This window comes from Candida orthopsilosis, assembly GCF_000315875.1.
Source record: "Candida orthopsilosis Co 90-125, chromosome 1 draft sequence".
In the NCBI taxonomy this organism is placed as follows: domain Eukaryota; kingdom Fungi; phylum Ascomycota; class Pichiomycetes; order Serinales; family Debaryomycetaceae; genus Lodderomyces; species Lodderomyces orthopsilosis.
In genome coordinates, this window is record NC_018292.1 from 17,284 (window position 1) to 35,155 (window position 17,872).

The 17,872-nt window shown below is 38.4% G+C and overlaps 5 protein-coding genes and 1 pseudogene across 6 annotated transcripts; 4 read left to right on the forward strand and 2 right to left on the reverse strand. All coding sequences in view use genetic code 12, as the record gives it.

Annotated features, from left to right (window-relative positions):
- Window positions 1-2,953: 2,953 nt before the first annotated feature.
- Window positions 2,954-4,429, forward strand: CORT_0A00210 (Mkc1 MAP kinase; the record flags this gene model as incomplete). Its single annotated transcript, XM_003865809.1, has 1 exon — window positions 2,954-4,429. One exon carries the CDS (start codon window positions 2,954-2,956, stop codon window positions 4,427-4,429), a length of 1,476 nt encoding a protein of 491 aa, XP_003865857.1.
- Window positions 4,430-4,431: 2 nt separating this feature from the next.
- On the reverse strand, window positions 4,432-6,660 carry CORT_0A00220 (hypothetical protein; the record flags this gene model as incomplete). Its single annotated transcript, XM_003865810.1, has 1 exon — window positions 4,432-6,660. The coding sequence occupies one exon, from the start codon at window positions 6,658-6,660 to the stop codon at window positions 4,432-4,434; it is 2,229 nt and encodes a 742-aa protein (XP_003865858.1).
- Window positions 6,661-6,964: 304 nt separating this feature from the next.
- CORT_0A00230 (hypothetical protein) lies at window positions 6,965-7,486 on the forward strand (the record flags this gene model as incomplete). Its single annotated transcript, XM_003865811.1, has 1 exon — window positions 6,965-7,486. The coding sequence occupies one exon, from the start codon at window positions 6,965-6,967 to the stop codon at window positions 7,484-7,486; it is 522 nt and encodes a 173-aa protein (XP_003865859.1).
- Window positions 7,487-8,315: 829 nt separating this feature from the next.
- CORT_0A00240 lies at window positions 8,316-9,206 on the forward strand (annotated as a pseudogene). Its single transcript has one exon. A coding segment is annotated over exon 1 (891 nt).
- Window positions 9,207-9,640: 434 nt separating this feature from the next.
- CORT_0A00250 (ornithine transport protein) lies at window positions 9,641-10,654 on the forward strand (the record flags this gene model as incomplete). The annotated part of the gene is made up of 1 exon (XM_003865812.1): window positions 9,641-10,654. The coding sequence occupies one exon, from the start codon at window positions 9,641-9,643 to the stop codon at window positions 10,652-10,654; it is 1,014 nt and encodes a 337-aa protein (XP_003865860.1).
- A 23-nt stretch (window positions 10,655-10,677) lies between these two features.
- Window positions 10,678-16,302, reverse strand: CORT_0A00260 (hypothetical protein; the record flags this gene model as incomplete). Its single annotated transcript, XM_003865813.1, has 1 exon — window positions 10,678-16,302. One exon carries the CDS (start codon window positions 16,300-16,302, stop codon window positions 10,678-10,680), a length of 5,625 nt encoding a protein of 1,874 aa, XP_003865861.1.
- Window positions 16,303-17,872: the final 1,570 nt, after the last annotated feature.

Below are 17,872 nucleotides of genomic sequence, written 5' to 3' on the forward strand. Positions count from 1 at the left end.
AAGAAAAAGTTTCTCCTGTTAAGACTGAATGTATGGGTGGGAGAAGGGGGAGGTTAGTTGGATTTTGCGTTTATTTCTGAAAAACAAGTTTTAGGGGAGGTGGAAAAAAGTTTAAAAACTGAATGAGTTACGAATTCCTTCGAAACAATGTGTAAATGTGTAGTATCAAAGCAATAATGGATATATAATCTTATGATTTTTTTATGGGATTAAGTTTTGTTAATTGTGCGTGTAGGGGGATTTAACTTTTGTTTTGTAAATTTTTTGGATTAGACTTTGGTGATGAAAAGTTTAAATTTGATTTTGAATAATAGCTACTTGGGAGACTGATTGCAGTTGAGCGCTCTGAAATCACACACGCAAAATTAACTCAAATAATCCAGATAAAATTGTAGGTTTTGCTGGCGATCAAGTAGCGATAAAAGATACGGTATATCTCCCCTTTTACTCAACTTTTCCAATTGGAAAAAAGTCAAAAGCCAATTGGGGGAATAAATACACTTTTTTATTTCTACTCTGGGTTGCCTTCATTGAATTAAAAATTATACTTTATGGAAACAAGAAAATATTTGGGAGAAAATTATTGTATTGTATATAGGTATGATATCTTTGCTATCGCCTGATTAAATAATGACATATATATTTTTATATTGTTAATGATCACTTTTGTTGCCTTAGGCTTGCTTTTGTTTTATTCGCCTACTGTGTAGAGAAGTATCATTCATGAAGTATATTCGTATCTCTCTTGGTTCCCCACAGTCCAAAACAGAAATTATTATTTTTTTTTTTTGCAATTGGTGCACACACACAAACACATAAACGCAACAACAACACAAAAACACTTTTTGCTTAGTTCACACAAACAGTTAACAAAAACTAATACGTAGCTAACAATAAACTATAAACTACAGGCATTTAGTGGTAAACGTATAAAAGAGTCAAAGCTTAAGTTAGTAATAGTGAGTGATATCGTAATAACCAAGTAATCAGGTAAAGGTGAGAGTATTATCTTTATTTTGCTGTTGAGTAAATTAAAAACTGATGACCACTTACACAAAAAAGAACAAGGAGTAAAAGAACTATGTACGTACCAACTAACTGCACTATATACGAAGAGAGACAAAAGATTTGTATACATTTTAAGGACAAACACCCTTCCCCTCCCTTGAAGATATGTAGCTTCACAGCCAGATACACCATTTGAAACTCTCCTCTATTACAATTCCAGATACGATCAGATCTACCCGCCCCAGATTTCACCTTTGTAGTTTGTTATAAAATAAATGACTGTTATGACAGCTGATCATTTGGAATATTTATTGTGAATTATAATAATCGCTTATCACCTGTGTTTTACACTATTGTACCTCTTTTTCACTTGCATAACATTGCATATCTATCAGCAGCGTCTAACCTTATTCAATTTTAATGTTTCATAAACCATCCATGTGTCCGGGTTATGAGGCAAGAGACCGCTGTCATTACCTTTAAAATGAAAAGCAAGCAAATAATAATGATAGAGCCAACTTCTCTTTACGAGCTGGCTAAGGCGGGATTGCGATAAACACTCACCATCTTCAATCCAGTTTTCTTCAACCAATGGCAACATACCACGTGTAATAGTATAAGGTTTCCCAAGACCACACCTTTCTACATTCGTCACCACGCCATTGGCGGGGACTTTCAATGTTGTAGAAACACACCATTGTAAACTATAACCTGGATGCTTCCATAAAAAATGAGCAAAGTACATCATTAACCAAATCTGTGACGCTGTAAACCTTCCTTCTGACTCTCCCGTTCCCTAACCCATACATCTAACTTAATACTAGATACGGAAGCCATTTTCTTTTCTCCATTTTCTCTTAACCCATGCGTTATTTTAACTTTCAGGGATTGCTTTAGAAACTTTAACATGGGTTGCATACGCGTCAAGAATCATTCGATTGTGTAACGGGAATGACAGACCACCAAGTTCATTACATCATAACACAGCCAGACCCAAACACCTTTCAGACAAAACCAGATGTCAAAAGCTGCGCGAGTTTAAATTTTGTAGAGACGAAAATCAGGTGTTGCTGGACAATGCTACGTACTGCTCGTTTATCTATGACATTATATCTAGTTAACTTTGCTAGTATAGTCCTTCTTCACAATTTCTGTTGCAAGATAACACACAGCACAGCCTAAAAATTGCTTATTCACAAACTCAGTCCAATGCTACTTTGACTAATAATTACTAATACTATATAGGATCGGATCCGAATAGTTTTGTGTACTATGAGGTTAGCGCCGTGCACTGTTTGAGTAACAAAGAAAATATTTTCATCCCATTCGGATTAATTTCTCTCACTAGTTGATCAAACACATCACCACATCACGACCACACCACTCTTTCTATTGGCAAACCCCCTTTTTAGTCAAATTGTATATGCACGAAATTCTTTTTGCTACGATGTTAGCGAACCACACACAAAACCAACCTCGGAATAATCATTTCTTCACTCTCGCCCCCTTTCGATTCCCTTCTCTGTTTCCCCCTCGCATGATTGAAACGTATACTGTCCCCTTGTTGCATTGTTACTTTTAAATTTTTTTTTCTTCTCGGTTATTAGGTACGGCACTTTTTTCAATGAAATTTCAGATTTAATTTTAGATCAATCTTCTTCGATGCGGCGATTCCACACCTACGGATAGTATCATAACCATCTAAACTAAAAAAAGGAAAAGAAAACTCACAATGGAGGATTTGTTGTTGATCTTTTGGTGAAAGATTCTCTCTCCGTAGATGTATTTGTTCTATTTATAAAATTTCAAAACAAACAGAGCGAGAACGAGAAAAAAAAAAAAATCCAATTGTGCGTGTGCAAAATCGTTTGCTTTATAAAGGAACACCAAAAGTACAACAAATCCACTATAACCACCCCTATTACTTTCCCATTAGTCCATCACAATGAGTCAAGATCCCGTGTACTATGGCAGATCAGTCAATAAAGTATACAACCAAGAATTCATTATCGATCGACGATTCAAAATTATCAAGGAATTGGGTCACGGGGCATATGGTATTGTTTGCTCAGCCAAGTATGATGATGGCACTAGTACTGACCCCAACGCCAATCTGTCTTCTTCAGCTGATGGATCGTATGTAGCCATCAAGAAAATCACAAACATATTCAGCAAAAAGATTCTATGCAAACGGGCATTGAGAGAGATTAAATTGTTGCAGTTTTTTAGAGGACACAAGAATATCACTTGTCTTTACGACTTGGACATTATTCCTAACCCATTGACGGGTGAATTCAATGAGATTTACCTTTATGAAGAGCTAATGGAGTGTGACATGCATCAAATTATCCGATCTGGCCAACCATTAACTGATCTGCACTATCAATCGTTTATATATCAAATCTTGTGTGGATTAAAGTATATACACTCAGCCGATGTACTACATAGAGATTTGAAACCAGGTAATCTCCTTGTCAATGCTGACTGTGAATTGAAAATTTGCGATTTTGGACTTGCTAGAGGGTTTTCAGAAAATCCTGAACAAAATCAAGGGTTCATGACAGAATACGTGGCAACTAGATGGTATCGAGCACCAGAAATCATGCTTAGTTTCACCAACTATACAAAAGCAATTGATGTATGGTCTGTTGGATGTATATTGGCCGAGTTACTCGGAGGCAAGCCCCTCTTCCGTGGTAAAGATTACGTTGATCAATTGAATCAAATTTTGATGATTTTGGGAACACCACCAGAGTCAACATTGGTCAAAATTGGTTCACAAAGAGCACAAAATTATGTTAGATCTTTACCAATTATGAAAAAGATTAGCTACAGACATCTTTTCCCCGATGCCAACCCATTGGCATTAGACTTGTTGGAGAAAATGTTGGCATTAGATCCACACGAGCGAATTAGTGTTAATGAAGCATTGGAACATCCATACTTGGAAGTATGGCATGACCCAAGAGATGAGCCTGAATGTCAAGTCAAATTTGATTTCAAAACATTTGAAACATTTGAAGAATTAGATGAAATGAAACAACTAATAATGGATGAGGTTAGAACATTTAGAGATTTCGTTAGAAAACCAATAGAAGAACAACAACAAATACAATTACAAATGCAAATCCAACAACGGGAAAACCAAGAGCTGGAAGAACAACAAAGACAAAATAGAGCTATTGATGTCAGTTCATCATCAAACATTCGTGAAGCCGATTACCCTAAACCACAAGAATTGAATGACTTTTCTTTCCAAAGTCTTGAATCGAACAATTATCAATACGATTCCAGAGATGCTAGTATGAGTGGTATAAACTTGAATGATTTCCCCAACACGCTAGGACCTGATTATTACAAGCTCGAGGAAGAGCTAGGATTTGGACTTGATGGAAACGCATTTGATAATTTTAATCAATAAATCTACTCTCTATGTACTGTATACTTGAATAGATCGCCATTTTTACAAAAACACCACACTACTTGTTTGTCAATAAAAACATTATCGATCTTACCATCGGGTACAATACTCGTCAAATCTATAGTTACTAATGGTATTGATATCGAAGGCAAGTATTTGTCATTGACAATTGGCGATATGATGGTATTACTCTGAATGAACTTCTTTTGAGGACTTTTTTTGCCTCTTATGTCAAGCAATTGCTTGTAAAGGGAAATAACTGTCTCAACTGGTTTAGGTTTTGGCGAATGGTCATCCAGTAACACACTCGTCAAGTTTAAGCTTTTGGTGGACAACAAATTAGTAAATGAAGGAGTGTTCAAAATTGGATCTGAAGACATATTTCTCCGGTGTGAAGATCTTGAGTGTACAGGACCAGGACTAGGGCTATGCGTCACAATATGAATACTGTTTTTCTTTTCATGGATTGATCTTCTACTTTCTCGTGGTTTGCTTTGTACCACAACGTGAGGTTTTTTAATCCGGGGTACAGCTTTATAATCAAACTCCCATCCAAATACCTTGCCGTCATTGCCACAACTAAAAAGTTTGTAAACCAGCAGTGATTCACTAATCTCCTTGAAAAATTGAATCGACTTGACTGAGTTTGTATGCCCTTTGAATCGACATACAATCTCTATCGACTTGATAATCGGTGGATACAGCCTTTCTGGAACCTGCTCCTGTAAACTTTGAGTGGCCGTCATGGAATTGTAATGTGAATTGTGACTATTGACAGTTCCACTTCTAGACCTGCCTTGACGTTCAGGTTTTCTCAATAGTCCACTGATATTATAATATGTCATTTTGAATACCTCTATCAAGTCACCTTTACCCACAATGGTGAAAAATTTAAAATCAGGGCTGAACTTCACATCAGATACACCGGTATTGAAATAATTTGATACAATATCCGTGACTATACTATTGACAATTTCCTCCTGATCAAGGCGGTAAGAAAACATGAAATCGATAAATTTAACAAATCCATCCTCAGATGCCACCGCCAACAATAATGGCTGCATGTCATTTTGCATTGGATCTTCCACCAACATTGTTGATGAAATCGTTGTGATTGATTTATGACACAATTTAAAATGGCCAATCAATTGGTCATCACTAGCTTGTCCAAAAACACTTAGGTCAAACTTGCGGAAATACGTCACATAGGAATCAGTGCCGACAACTTCTTTTCTGTAATTTTGCATTTCGTTTCTCCCAAGAGGATTGAGGATGAAAACCTCACCATTGGAAGTTCCAGCAACAATAAGATAGTCATATAGTGGATGTCTGATTGCATGCAAAGTAGATACATTCACCACATGTAATGATTGTTCCTGGGAATTCAAATTCAAATCAATCTGTTTCATCTTCATACTCCTTGGCTTTATAATCAGAACCTTACCTTGATTACAACCAAAAATGATTATTGGCTCTTCATTCAACACAATTGCGGTTAATGACGTTATAATGCAAGTGTTGCTAAATTGTAGTCGTAGCAAGGGCTGCTCCATCTTTTGCGTTGATTCATTCCCCCCATTTATAACCTTTGTATGCTCATATTCTGATGATTCCGATAGCCCCAATACATTAAGCACATTAACATTTGCTGATATCAAAAGTTTCCCACATGACGCAAAATCATCATTGTAACTCAATATACTCACATCTGATGCTTCCACATTATCATAAAACTCATCTTTCGTAAACAACTTGTTCAAATTTGTAGTCAACTTATTGAACGGATTCTTTGATTGAAATCTGGTCTTTGTTTCCACTATTGTCGTCAATGCACCTGGATTCATATTAGGATTTCGAAATGGGTCTTGTGTTAAAGGATTGACATTTGCTCCAATGTGCATATTCCCATCCAGTCGCTTATCGCAACGCAATACCTTTTCCTTGAAAGCATTCACTACATGAAGGGGTAAAGATACATAAGTAGTCGACTCAAACGTGCCCAAAGGTGGACGAGCAATGTTTAAATACTCATTTTCCAATTTCAACTTTGCATTTATCAGTTTGCCATTTGTCATTGGCCATGCGACTTCCAACGTCGATGCTGGAACATTATTCGGTAGTGGGTAGTGTAAATTCTCATCTAGCTTTGTGTACCCAGGACAAACCGAGTTGAGGTACATGGAAGCATTGGCAAATGGCGCTTCTGTGGTATTCTGTGTATTCTGTGCCATTGTATATTAAAAGTCCGACGTATGTCTAATAATCACCCCCAGTCGTTTTTGATCAGGTCAATGCAAATATCCAGTCTACCAGTTAACACAATGCTATTCGAAGTTGAAATTGAGACTTTGCTTGAATGAGCATAAATAAATCAAAACCCTATTGATGTAATTCTTTTTTTGGGTTCCAAAATTCTGTAACCGAAATAGAAAGGCCAACAGAAGTTGAAAAAGAAAAAAAAAAAAAGTTTTGCAAAATCCAACCGAAATTTTTCACGAAGTTTAGTTCCATCGTTATATACCCCGCTACATTATCATGCTAAGGCTATTTCAAAAAAGTGTAGTACCAACTACGCTACTCAGACCATCGATTGTTGCCGCCACATCCTTGCTTATAACTCCTGTCAGGTTTAACTCAACAAATAAGGTTGCCTCTTCAGCTAAGTATTCCAAAACAGAATCCAACATAAATATTGATGACTTGTTGAAGAGCTCTATTCCAGACTTGTCCTTTAGTGAATCTATGAGTGAAAGATTTGGGTTTGATACCAATAGACAACCAACACCACGTGAAATTGCTAAAGGAATAAGAGAATTTGGCACCAATGCAGGAAGAACAGTCGACGTTAACTATAATAATTTAGCCAGAGCATTTACCCAGATAAAGAGAGTTGGAAATGAAAACAAGCTTAGGTACTTGCAAAAAATCCAGTCAAGATATATTCGCCCCGCAAAATATAGAAAACAATTAAAGAGGGAATGGTGGAGAAGGAAATTTTCATCCGGATTTAAGGACTTGTTGGCACAGGTTAACGATGCTAGAAGAAGAGGCTATTAATGTGTATAGCTTGTAAATATTATGACTGGGGTTGATTTTTGCTGAAATTCTAGTACTTTTTTCTTTTTTTACCTCTACTTGGTTTAAATCTCAAGATTCTCGAATGATTGGACAGACAATGTATTATAAACTCAATAAGCCATCATGCCTTCATAGCCAATAATAATTGAAGATTCAATTTTGAAAACAGATAATGGTTTTGTTGGGCAAAGAGGGTGCTGTAAACTAATGGTGACGCTTGTTGTGTCGCAGAAATTATTGTACATTGTATCAGTTCTATTTTAATAAAATCGATGAAAGGCAGATTGAGCTACTTATATAACTCCGCATAGCCACCTTAATCACCAATACACAATCTCTTATTCGCTATTCTAATAAGGCTAAATTATAGCGTATATCCGTTATTGGCGTGTAGGAAAAGCAGTTGGTAGCATATTTATATATCATTTATTTTGCAACATAAAAAGACAAGTAAGTTGAATGACATTTTTGTTGAAAGACATCTATGACTACATGTTAAGTAACCTTTCGCCAGAAATATAATTTGCACTTTATCAAACTTCTGAACTTAACTCGTAATGGAGTAATCTGATACAGAATCACAGTCGTGGTCTTTCGTTATTCCGCACCATATAAATTAACTCCGAGCGCGGACTTTTTCTTTCTCATTCCCCGTTCTAGTCAAGGTATCTTTAGTGTCCTACGCTACACACCCTTGACACAACAAACAATGTGATATAGTCATAGATCATGTGAAAATATACGAGCTTCGACACATCCTTTTAAGAAAAAGAGTATTTCGTCGATTAAAACTTTTCTAGCACCACAAATGAGTTAATCAAAATTAAACAATTCAACCCAAAAGTACGCTGTCATCACAGGTGCATCGTCCGGTATAGGATACGAACTTGCCAAAGAGTTTACTAAGAAAGATTACAAGGTCTTTGGTGCTTCTCCGCAATCAGTCTTACATTTGCAAGACCTCCTTGTTGCTGAATATGGAGTTATTTCCATCCCTTGTGATATTACTAATGTCGATGATTTAAAGAAATTAAAAAACGTTGTTTTTGAAGAAACCGGTGGCCACTTAGACATCTTGTACAACAATGCAGAAATTGTCCTTGGTGACCCCGCAACTTCCATGGATGAAGCAAAGGTGGATAAGATTTTCAAGTGAATGTAATTGGTCACATCAATGTTACAAAGCAACTTGCTCCATATGTCATCAACCAAGGGATCTATAGTATTCACTAGCTCCGTCGCAGCAAGAGTGCCTCCCGCTTGGATTAGTTTCCATTGTGCTACTAAAGCAGCCATCGATTCATACGCACAAACATTATATGGAGAAATGGAACCTTTTGGAGTTAAAGTTCATAGTGTAATCACGGGAGGAGTGAATACCCGAATTGGTGATGGAGATAGCATCGATGAAGGTGAAAATCAGTTTGAGAACTCCTTGTATTATGTTGATGGTTGTCATGTAAGTGGCCTCGCGGCAAAGGATATGGCTACGCATGGAATTAGTCCTGAACTGTACGCCAAGGATTTGCTTCCAAGGGTGTTGAATAAACTGACTAGATTCAACTTGTATGGTGGAAGGTGGTCCTATGCTTTACGTTTGATGGGCAGGTTCTATTCATTATGGCTTTTAGAATTCCTTATGCGGTTGCTTTTTAAACAAGATAGGGTTTTCAGAAATATTAAGAAGTTAAGGAAGTAAGGTAATCTAGATATCTTGAATAAATTCTGCAGAAGCTTTCTAACGTATTCAATTAAAGTGAGGTTAACTTCCTTACTCTTAGTTTACTCGTCGAGTGTATGCCATATAATGTCTGCACAATAGATTTTGCTGTACTCATAAGTCATCAAGCCTCTTTTTAGTAGAACATCAACCAAAAATGAATTCAAAAAAATTAAAAGGAGAATAATTGATTGGTTATAAGCGATGCGGTCTAGAGGAGTGATACCGATCAATGTTGCTTGGCGAAAGTTGTAGTTTGCAATGAATGTGGTGTCATGACAAGTGTTCTAATTGATGGATAATCAAGATCCGTGATTTTGTGACGCGAAAAAACCACAGGCCTTTCCATCGGATAAAGCTCACCCTAAGCAACACAAACATCTACACACAGCAACTTTCATAATCATCAACCAATGTCCACCAACGTGCACAAGAATGACCAGTCAATCCCTGCAATAGCAAGCCGGTTAGATTCAAAACATGCAATCCATATATTCCCGCAGCAATTGCAGCCATTTCGTTCTGGAATACTTGCATATGGCGCATCGCTAGCGTCAACGTTAGTAGGGTACCCCCTAGATACCATGAAGGTGAGAATGCAAACGCACAGCCATTATAAAGGTTACATTGACTGTGCGAGGAGGACGTACTTAGCAGAAGGAGTAAGAGGCTTCTTTAGGGGTGTATGGGCTCCGCTCATATCCACCTCCTTCTCCAAATCCCTCAATGTATCAATCTACACCTTTTGTAAACCATACGTTTACACGGCAATGTTTCAAAATGACTGGTATGGAAATGTGCGACAGGAGCATCCATTTTTGAGGAATCTACCCGTATGCTTTATGGCTGGTTGTTTTGCTGGTGGTGGAGTCAGTTTATTTGCATGTCCCTTTGAATTCATCAAAGTATATTCCCAATTAGAGAAACTAGTTACCGCCAACTCGTCATTAGGAAGTATCAAGATGAAGTTGGGCACTCCAACTACTCTTCAAATTTGCAACACAATCATTACAGCCAAAGGGTTACGAGGACTATACTCTGGATTTAAATTGCACTTTCTTAGGGATTCCTTATCTACCGGTGTGTACTTCAGTTTGTACGAGCTGATAAAACTATTTACAAATGATTTGACCAACAAAAATGCATCAACAACATCGCCATTTGCAGTTTTACTATCCGGAGGACTTTCTGGTGTCCTTAGTTGGATCATCATCTTCCCCATAGATACTGCTAAATCGCTCGTGCAAAAGGCTGCTGTTATTAATATATTCAGAAAGCTGCATGGTTTATCACAAGCGCCAGTCGACTCCTATAGAAAGAAAGAAGGCTGGTTCTACCGTGGATTGGGGATTTCCATAACAAGGTCATTTTTAACCAATATGGTGTTTTTCGGAGTGTTTGAATTCGGCATGACCTATATAGCTTAGATTGTATATACATTTGTCATTATTTATTCAATTTTCCTTCTCTTTTTTAATGGTGACTTTGATCTAGTTCGAGATGCGGGATACTCCATCGTAGTAATGGATGACTGAGGCAATGATTCGTTCAATACCACTCTTTTTCTCCCTCTGGAATCTGACTCGTCCTCATAAAATTCATTATCGTGTTCTTCGATGTTCAAAGGTTCAAATCGCTCAATTTCACTCAAATCCAAACCAAGTATTCTGCGTCTCCTTGCACGCGCCTTCCGTTTAGATGGATTGCGTCTCATAATCGGGACCGGAGATGGCTCTCTAAATTCAAGTGAGGGCTCTGTAGTTTTCAATTTAGCTATATTTTCCAAAGTGGTCTGAATCTCATCAGACTGAGGAGCAGCAGGTAACTCATATGGTATTTGATCAGAAACTATTTTCGAACCCACTTTGGGGTCATCATTGGTACTACTTACCGCCTCCTCATGACCCTCATCCCGTGACACTGAGATATCTTTGCTGAGTTCTGAATTCGAAAACTTAGAGTTGCCATTATCAATTTGCGATTTCTCCTTTATTTTTTCTTCAGCGGACGTTCCTTCATTTTGCTCAATATCTGATGTACTTGAGTTGTCACAGGTATCTACTTGATTCACGACCTCTTCTTCCTTAGTCACAGGATCCAAACTTGGAACAAGTAAAGTAGCAGCGTCTGGATTCTTTACTGGAAATGGCACAGAGGCTGTGTCTGGCAATAAATTGTGCCTTTTGACCCTCTTCTTTCTCCGTCTTCTTGTTGAAGGCCTTGTGTATGTAATTTCAACATTTACACTCTCAATCGATTCATCATTATTGCTATCTGAAAGCTCGTCTGAAAGTTCATTCATCACAGTTGTTTCCATTAATCTCTTTGCAATTTCAGAGAACGAATTCAACCTCAGAGACGCAAATTCGGCAAACTTGACGGTTTTGGAAACACCCTCGGTAGCATTGCCGTCCTTTTCGTCAACAGAAACGCTAGCATCTTCTGTAGAATCTCCTTCCATTTGCTCAACAAAGTGTGATGCGGCGTCAGCTATATCATTTACAGAATCAAGCTGTGCACTTTTTGGTGAACTGATCCCTGCTTCTCCGTCATCTGATGTAACATCTTCATTGATTTCACCTTCATCTTCATTTAATTTACCCTCATCCATCTCCTCAATAAATTGAGAGGCACCATTGGTTAAAGTGCTTATAATTTCATTACCCGAAACTGCCCCTTCATCACTTTGCAACACTGACGGCTCACCATATTCCATCTCTTCGAAGAACTTGGTGGCTGCTTGTAAAAGACCTCCTACAGCTTCGCCATGTACGGACTCAGGGGGTTCGCCAGAATCTTCTTCAATTTCGGAAACGTCTTCATGATTCAGTTCTTCTTTGTCAGAAATATCTTCATGAGTCAATATTTCTGTTGCTATAGTAACGTCTGCCCTATTATCGGCTCCAGCCCCAGTGTTTAGGGTACTTCCAAAAACGAATTTATCTTCAGACATGTCTCGATCTTCTTCATCTTCTTCTTCCGTTTCACGTGCGACGTTTTCATCAATCTTTTCTGCATCATAGGCCCCTTGTTCAGATACATAACTCGACCCGGAATTTTCATCATGAAATACTTTTTTCAAAGAGCATTTCACTACTTCATCTGGACGTTTTGACGACTGGGACTCGCTAGCCGTTGTAGTCTCCAAAACTTGGTGGTCTTGTAGACCCAAAACATCTATTGTAGGCTTTTCTTCGGTGATCTCCAAACCACTGGAGCCTTTTGCAGAGCCAAATTTCTTTGGACCATGACTCAAATTAGCCGACTCCCGATTTCTTGACTGGGATAGAGCTTCACGAGTCCGAAGAATCGATAACGTTGTTGGTCCCACATTAGGGAAAATGTAAAGTAGCTTTTTGCGAATCTCGGAGGGAGTAAGTTTGATTTCAAATGAAGACTCTGTATTTGATTCTTCTATGTGTCCAATTGGCACTTTTTTGCCTGAGTTCTCAATGTGCAGACCGCTCTCTCTATCGAGCCCACCAAATGAGTCATCTTGAAGATCATCGCCATACCCCTCATTCTCAGCTAAGCGATAAGCCATATCTATAACGTCTTGTACAAGTTCATTATCGACATCTCTTTCAGCTAAAGCAGACTCGGGTTGTAATGTACGAATTTCAATACCCCCCTCCCTATCGGTCCGACCAGGTACAGGTTCAGTCAACAAAGTTAGCTCACTTTGGCGTGAATCTTCTTCATATCCAGTTTCAGGTTTCACGTTAGTCGTATAGGTTTGCTCCATGCTAGCGAGTCTTCCACAATAACTTGGGCTTGACAAGTCATCACTATCTTTATCACTACCTTCATGACCTCTCGAATTTATATGAATTACCGTAAGGTCTTCTTCTTTACAACTGGAGTTAGTACTAATGATCGTGACACCTTCTTCTTGTTGACCTTCTTCCTCCTTCTCAGAGTCGGTACTTATCACAGTCATTTCCCTCTCCTCTTCCTCCTCCTCAGTATCAGGACTGTTACTAGTAATAGTGACATCTTCATATTCAGTAAGTTGCACTGCATCTCGATTTTTCAGCTCTGAGCGTTCAGCTTCACCCCTGTCAAACGTTTCTTCCAGTGCATCTTCTCTACCAGGTTCCTCTTTTTCAGTGCCCCCTTTGACTGAGCTACTCCTGCTATGGTCTTCTTCGTAATAATCTGAAACTCCAGCACTCCCACTATACTCGGTATAGAAGCTGGACTCGTGTAGTGAATCAAGCATGGGGGTGTCAATCTCTTCTACTTCTGTATTCTCTGAAGCTGGACGTTCCGTTGCAGAAGTGCTTCCGTGATCCGAATTGGCTAAACTTGACTCCACAATATTTTCATCATCTTGTACAACTGCTTGTTCAACTCCAGTCTTGTCCTCCCTCTCTTCATAATCCATATTATTTTCGAATGGATTAATAAGAGCATCATATTCAATTGGCAGTATACTTCTCTCTTGATCTTCCTCTCTACTACTGGTATGCTCTTGAATAGACAATGCAGCTTCATAAAATTCGTCGTGAGCTTGGTGTTCTGGTTCAGTCTCCACATTTTCAACTTCCATTGCATCTCCTTCTATCACGCCACCAGACCGGGATTCAAATTCAGATTTGAAGGCAAAGTCATCCGCCACTTCATCAAGTTTAACATCATCCAGTTCTAATCTACTCGAATTACTGTCAAAAGTTGTAGAATTTGAACTGGAATTTGCTTCAATATTTTCCAATACAGGCACAGGGATCTTTCTCCATTTATTCGCGTTATCATCCAGTGCATCCACAATATCCAAAATATTAATATCCGTTTTAGATATACCCTTGTTTTCGGGATCTGCATCTGGTGGCTCAGAACAGGATCTTATACTTCTTTCCAAGTCCTCGACTGCATCAATTTTTATATTATACTTTTTCTCAGCCTCTTTCAAATTTTGTAAAACAGTCTCAGGATCATCATCTTCTTCAATCGATTTGAATATTGGCGCTGGAGGGGACTCATCACTCAGATATTGAAGTTTATCGTTATATTTACACACTTGAGTGTTTGCGGCCCCAGACACTTTTCCTAATTCAGATACCTTTTCATCCTGTGATTTCAGTACCTTTTTCTCTCTCTGCGTGTTTGTATTACCATCAACTTGCACATGTACATCTTTGTCTTGCTGATAATCACTTCTATGAGATTCATATTGACTTTCATCAGCTAAGGAACCCTCAGATCTGTTTTCATCGAAATCATTAACCTTCATTCGTTGCTCACTCAACTCTTGCGCGTAAAATGGATCAGGCACAGGAGCCAACTCACCGGGACGGAAGTCATTATTGCTCAAGTAGCTATCAGAATCGATATCGTCGTCCTTCAAAACCTTTGGTAGGTTATTATCAGTGTATTCCGCATCGGCCATGTATCCTGATTGGGTATGAGTTTCCTTGAAATTGTGCAGAGATCTATCACCTAAGGCCCGTGATGCAAAAGCCATAAGGGTGTTGTATGTACTTGCAGGAGCATTTTGATGATCGTCATGGTCGTCTTCTTCTTTCTCCTCATCTGCAAAACCTTCTGCTTGTGAATCAAAATTTGAGACTAGATTTTCCAGTTCTGATGGATGAGGTGAGACAGATCTCTTATCAATTGAAATGGGAGCAGACTGGTGCTTTGGATAGCTTGCGTCAGTAGATACATATTCCATGAAACCGACTGATTCGATCCCCGAGTCCATGCTACTCTCACCCAGCAGATCGACTTGATATATCTCAGTTCGAGGGCTCTGCCCGTAATCATCTTCTTGAATCGTTGATCTGAACTCCTCCTCGTCTGATTCGTATCTATCCTGTGCCTCCTCTCCTTCGTAGTCTGATTCGACTTCCAAAGCTGATTCAACCTCTTCATATGACTCGTTGTCACCACCGGAGTCGAACTCATGTGTTTTTTCTTCCTCGGCTTGTGAATTCAGATAGTCTCTATCCAAAGGTTTTGTCCCGAAGGCATTTTCTTCCTCTAGATCCCGGTAAGCATATCCATGATCATGCTTTTCTTCGTAACCTTCATCTTCGTATTTTTCACTTTCTTCATGTCCTTCCGCTTGATAGCAGCTTTGTTCATTATTATAGTTCTCCTCTTCGTTGTAACCCCCAATTTCATAATAACCTTCCTGCTGATATTCCTTTTCGCTATAACCTTCTTGCCCTTTATCAGCGTATGCAAACTTATTGCCGTATAGATCAATTCTTCTATTGGCGGACTGTGAATAAGTAACTGCATTTCGTGCAATTTGGTATATCGAGTCATTTTGGTTGTTATTATGATGGCCAAACCGAGAAGTATGAGTAGATGGCTCATACGCCTCCCGTTCCAGTTCTTCATCTGGTTCTGAATCGGAAGAAATTTCAATCACTTGGTCTTGATCGGGTTGACTAGTGCATTTTCGATATGCTTCATTCACCGGCACATCACTATTTTTCTCAAATTGCATATTATGGGGTTGATCAATATCGTCTTGGTCCATGTTATCAACTTCTGAATCTTCCATGTCATCGTCTTCATCTACATTGCCGTCCTTCCTTTGATGCGTCCAATTTGGCAATCGTTTATTGTGAAAAGACAGTAGATTCTGGGGTAGAGACAATGATCCCCTCTCTATCAAGGCTTTAGCTGCCTCCTTCTCTTCAAGTAGTTTGCCCAACTTTTCAAAATCTTCATCAAAATGTTTCTGTTGCATGTCCAATTTCAACCTTCTTTTATTATCTTCTTCTTGTTTTCGCTGTAACAATTCGTTGAGCTCCTGTTGCTGTTTGGATTTCAAGTTCTCATAACGTGCTTTAATGTTGTCAATCCAACCCACTACTTCGTCAGCATCTTGCGGCTTAAATATTGAAGATGGGTTGTTGCTTAAAGAACGATTGTAATGTGAAGTATTTATAAATGTGCTATTAAAGGAGTTGTCTTTTGAATGTGATTCATGCCTGTAAAGACTATTTACTCGTGTTCCGTTGATGAATGAACTAGATGACACACTTCGATTTCCCTGACGATCATCATGTGATGTTTCATTTGATTTTTTGCTGTATAGTGAAGGGAACCTTTTGCTCATGTTGGACTTGAAGGTATACAGGCTATTCCTATTACTTCCTTCCTGTAGGCAATTGAGGTTGGTGCTGTTGCTGTCCTGTTTCTCCGTGTTTATTTACATACCATTTTTCATTCCGCCGATGATGCAGTGTCGTGTCGTGCAAAAAGGACAATTATACGACACATGGATCACGTGATAATGCACAAATTCTAGCAATTTCATGAATTTTATTTACTGTTCGTTTCAAGGTGATAGCGAAAGAATAAAGCAATGAAAAATTGTCATGTATTCCAGTATAACTTAAAGAACTATAACCAGTGTGTGTTTCAAAAATTTCCTTTCGCCAAAAACCCTGCTGACATGAGTGGTTGTGTATTACTAGATTGCTAGTACCACCTAAAGCACCCACTTTATTAGCCCACCAGAAGAAAGTGAAATAGGAAGCCAAGAGAACCAAATCACAGGACTTTACTTTTTTAGCGAAAAGAATCTCACTTCTAAAAATAGATCGTATTTGTCTACAACGTAAGCTTTTGCGTTTCAAACTGAACCGAATTTCAGTCCCTGGAGAGTTAAAGAATTAGAAATGGTGCATTTTCTCCGGTATTCAATTGATTCAAATTCAACCATGAAACTTGAAATGGAATGTGAGCTTCTTCGATGGATATGCACCAACACTTAAGTACCTAGGAAATCGAAGGGACGTCATGAAATATAATTTTTGACAGCCGAGGCTTTGGCATCTATGCTGCAAGAAGCGCTATATGTAAACTATCACCTTTCATTAGGTCAATGGAAAATGAGGAAACTTCTGGCTCCAGGCCTCCATGATATAGAAAACGGAATTAACAGTAGCAAAATTAAATTTCATAATAATTGCAGTAGATCGGCTTCAAAAGTTTCTTTTTTTTTTGGCCTAATGGACAAGGCACAAGAACAGTAAGGTCAGAGTTCATTTATTGTTCTACTCGCAAGTGTATATTTCCGAAACAGATATCAATAATTCAATGTACACAAAGATAGGTGAAATTCGGAGCGAAGAAAGGGAAGTGGAACATAGGAAACATTAACATTAAAAAACACATTACAGCCTGCGCCATCAAGTGGAAAGCGCCGGTAACCTTACTCAACTAGGTGGAACAACGCTCATAACGGCTTTGGCTATTCAAGCCTTGTAATTTTTTTTTAGCTTCACAAAGTTTAAAGTTTACGAAATACTACGACATAAAGAAGAAACTCATGTACTATGCAAAACACAGCCAAGTATAGAAGGTATTTTTTTCTCTTTTGCTTCTTTGTTAGAGTCATTCAGGTTATGAGTTTTTGAGTGCGACAAAAGTTTTGTGATTCACAGAAAGAAAATTTCATTTCACATTGAGCAACAATAACAGCGCATGAAGTGAATTAGAGAGCCATGGAAATCGGGAGGCAACAAATATAAAGAAGTGAAAGGGGGACTTGGATGTCATAAAGTTCTTAACAATAGCGTATTGTCTTTTTGAAATTTATTTGGAGTTAGATACGAAAAACCTATTGTACTGGCTCCCTATGCAGATCTCTCAGTATGGGAAGCAGACCTAGAATCACAGAT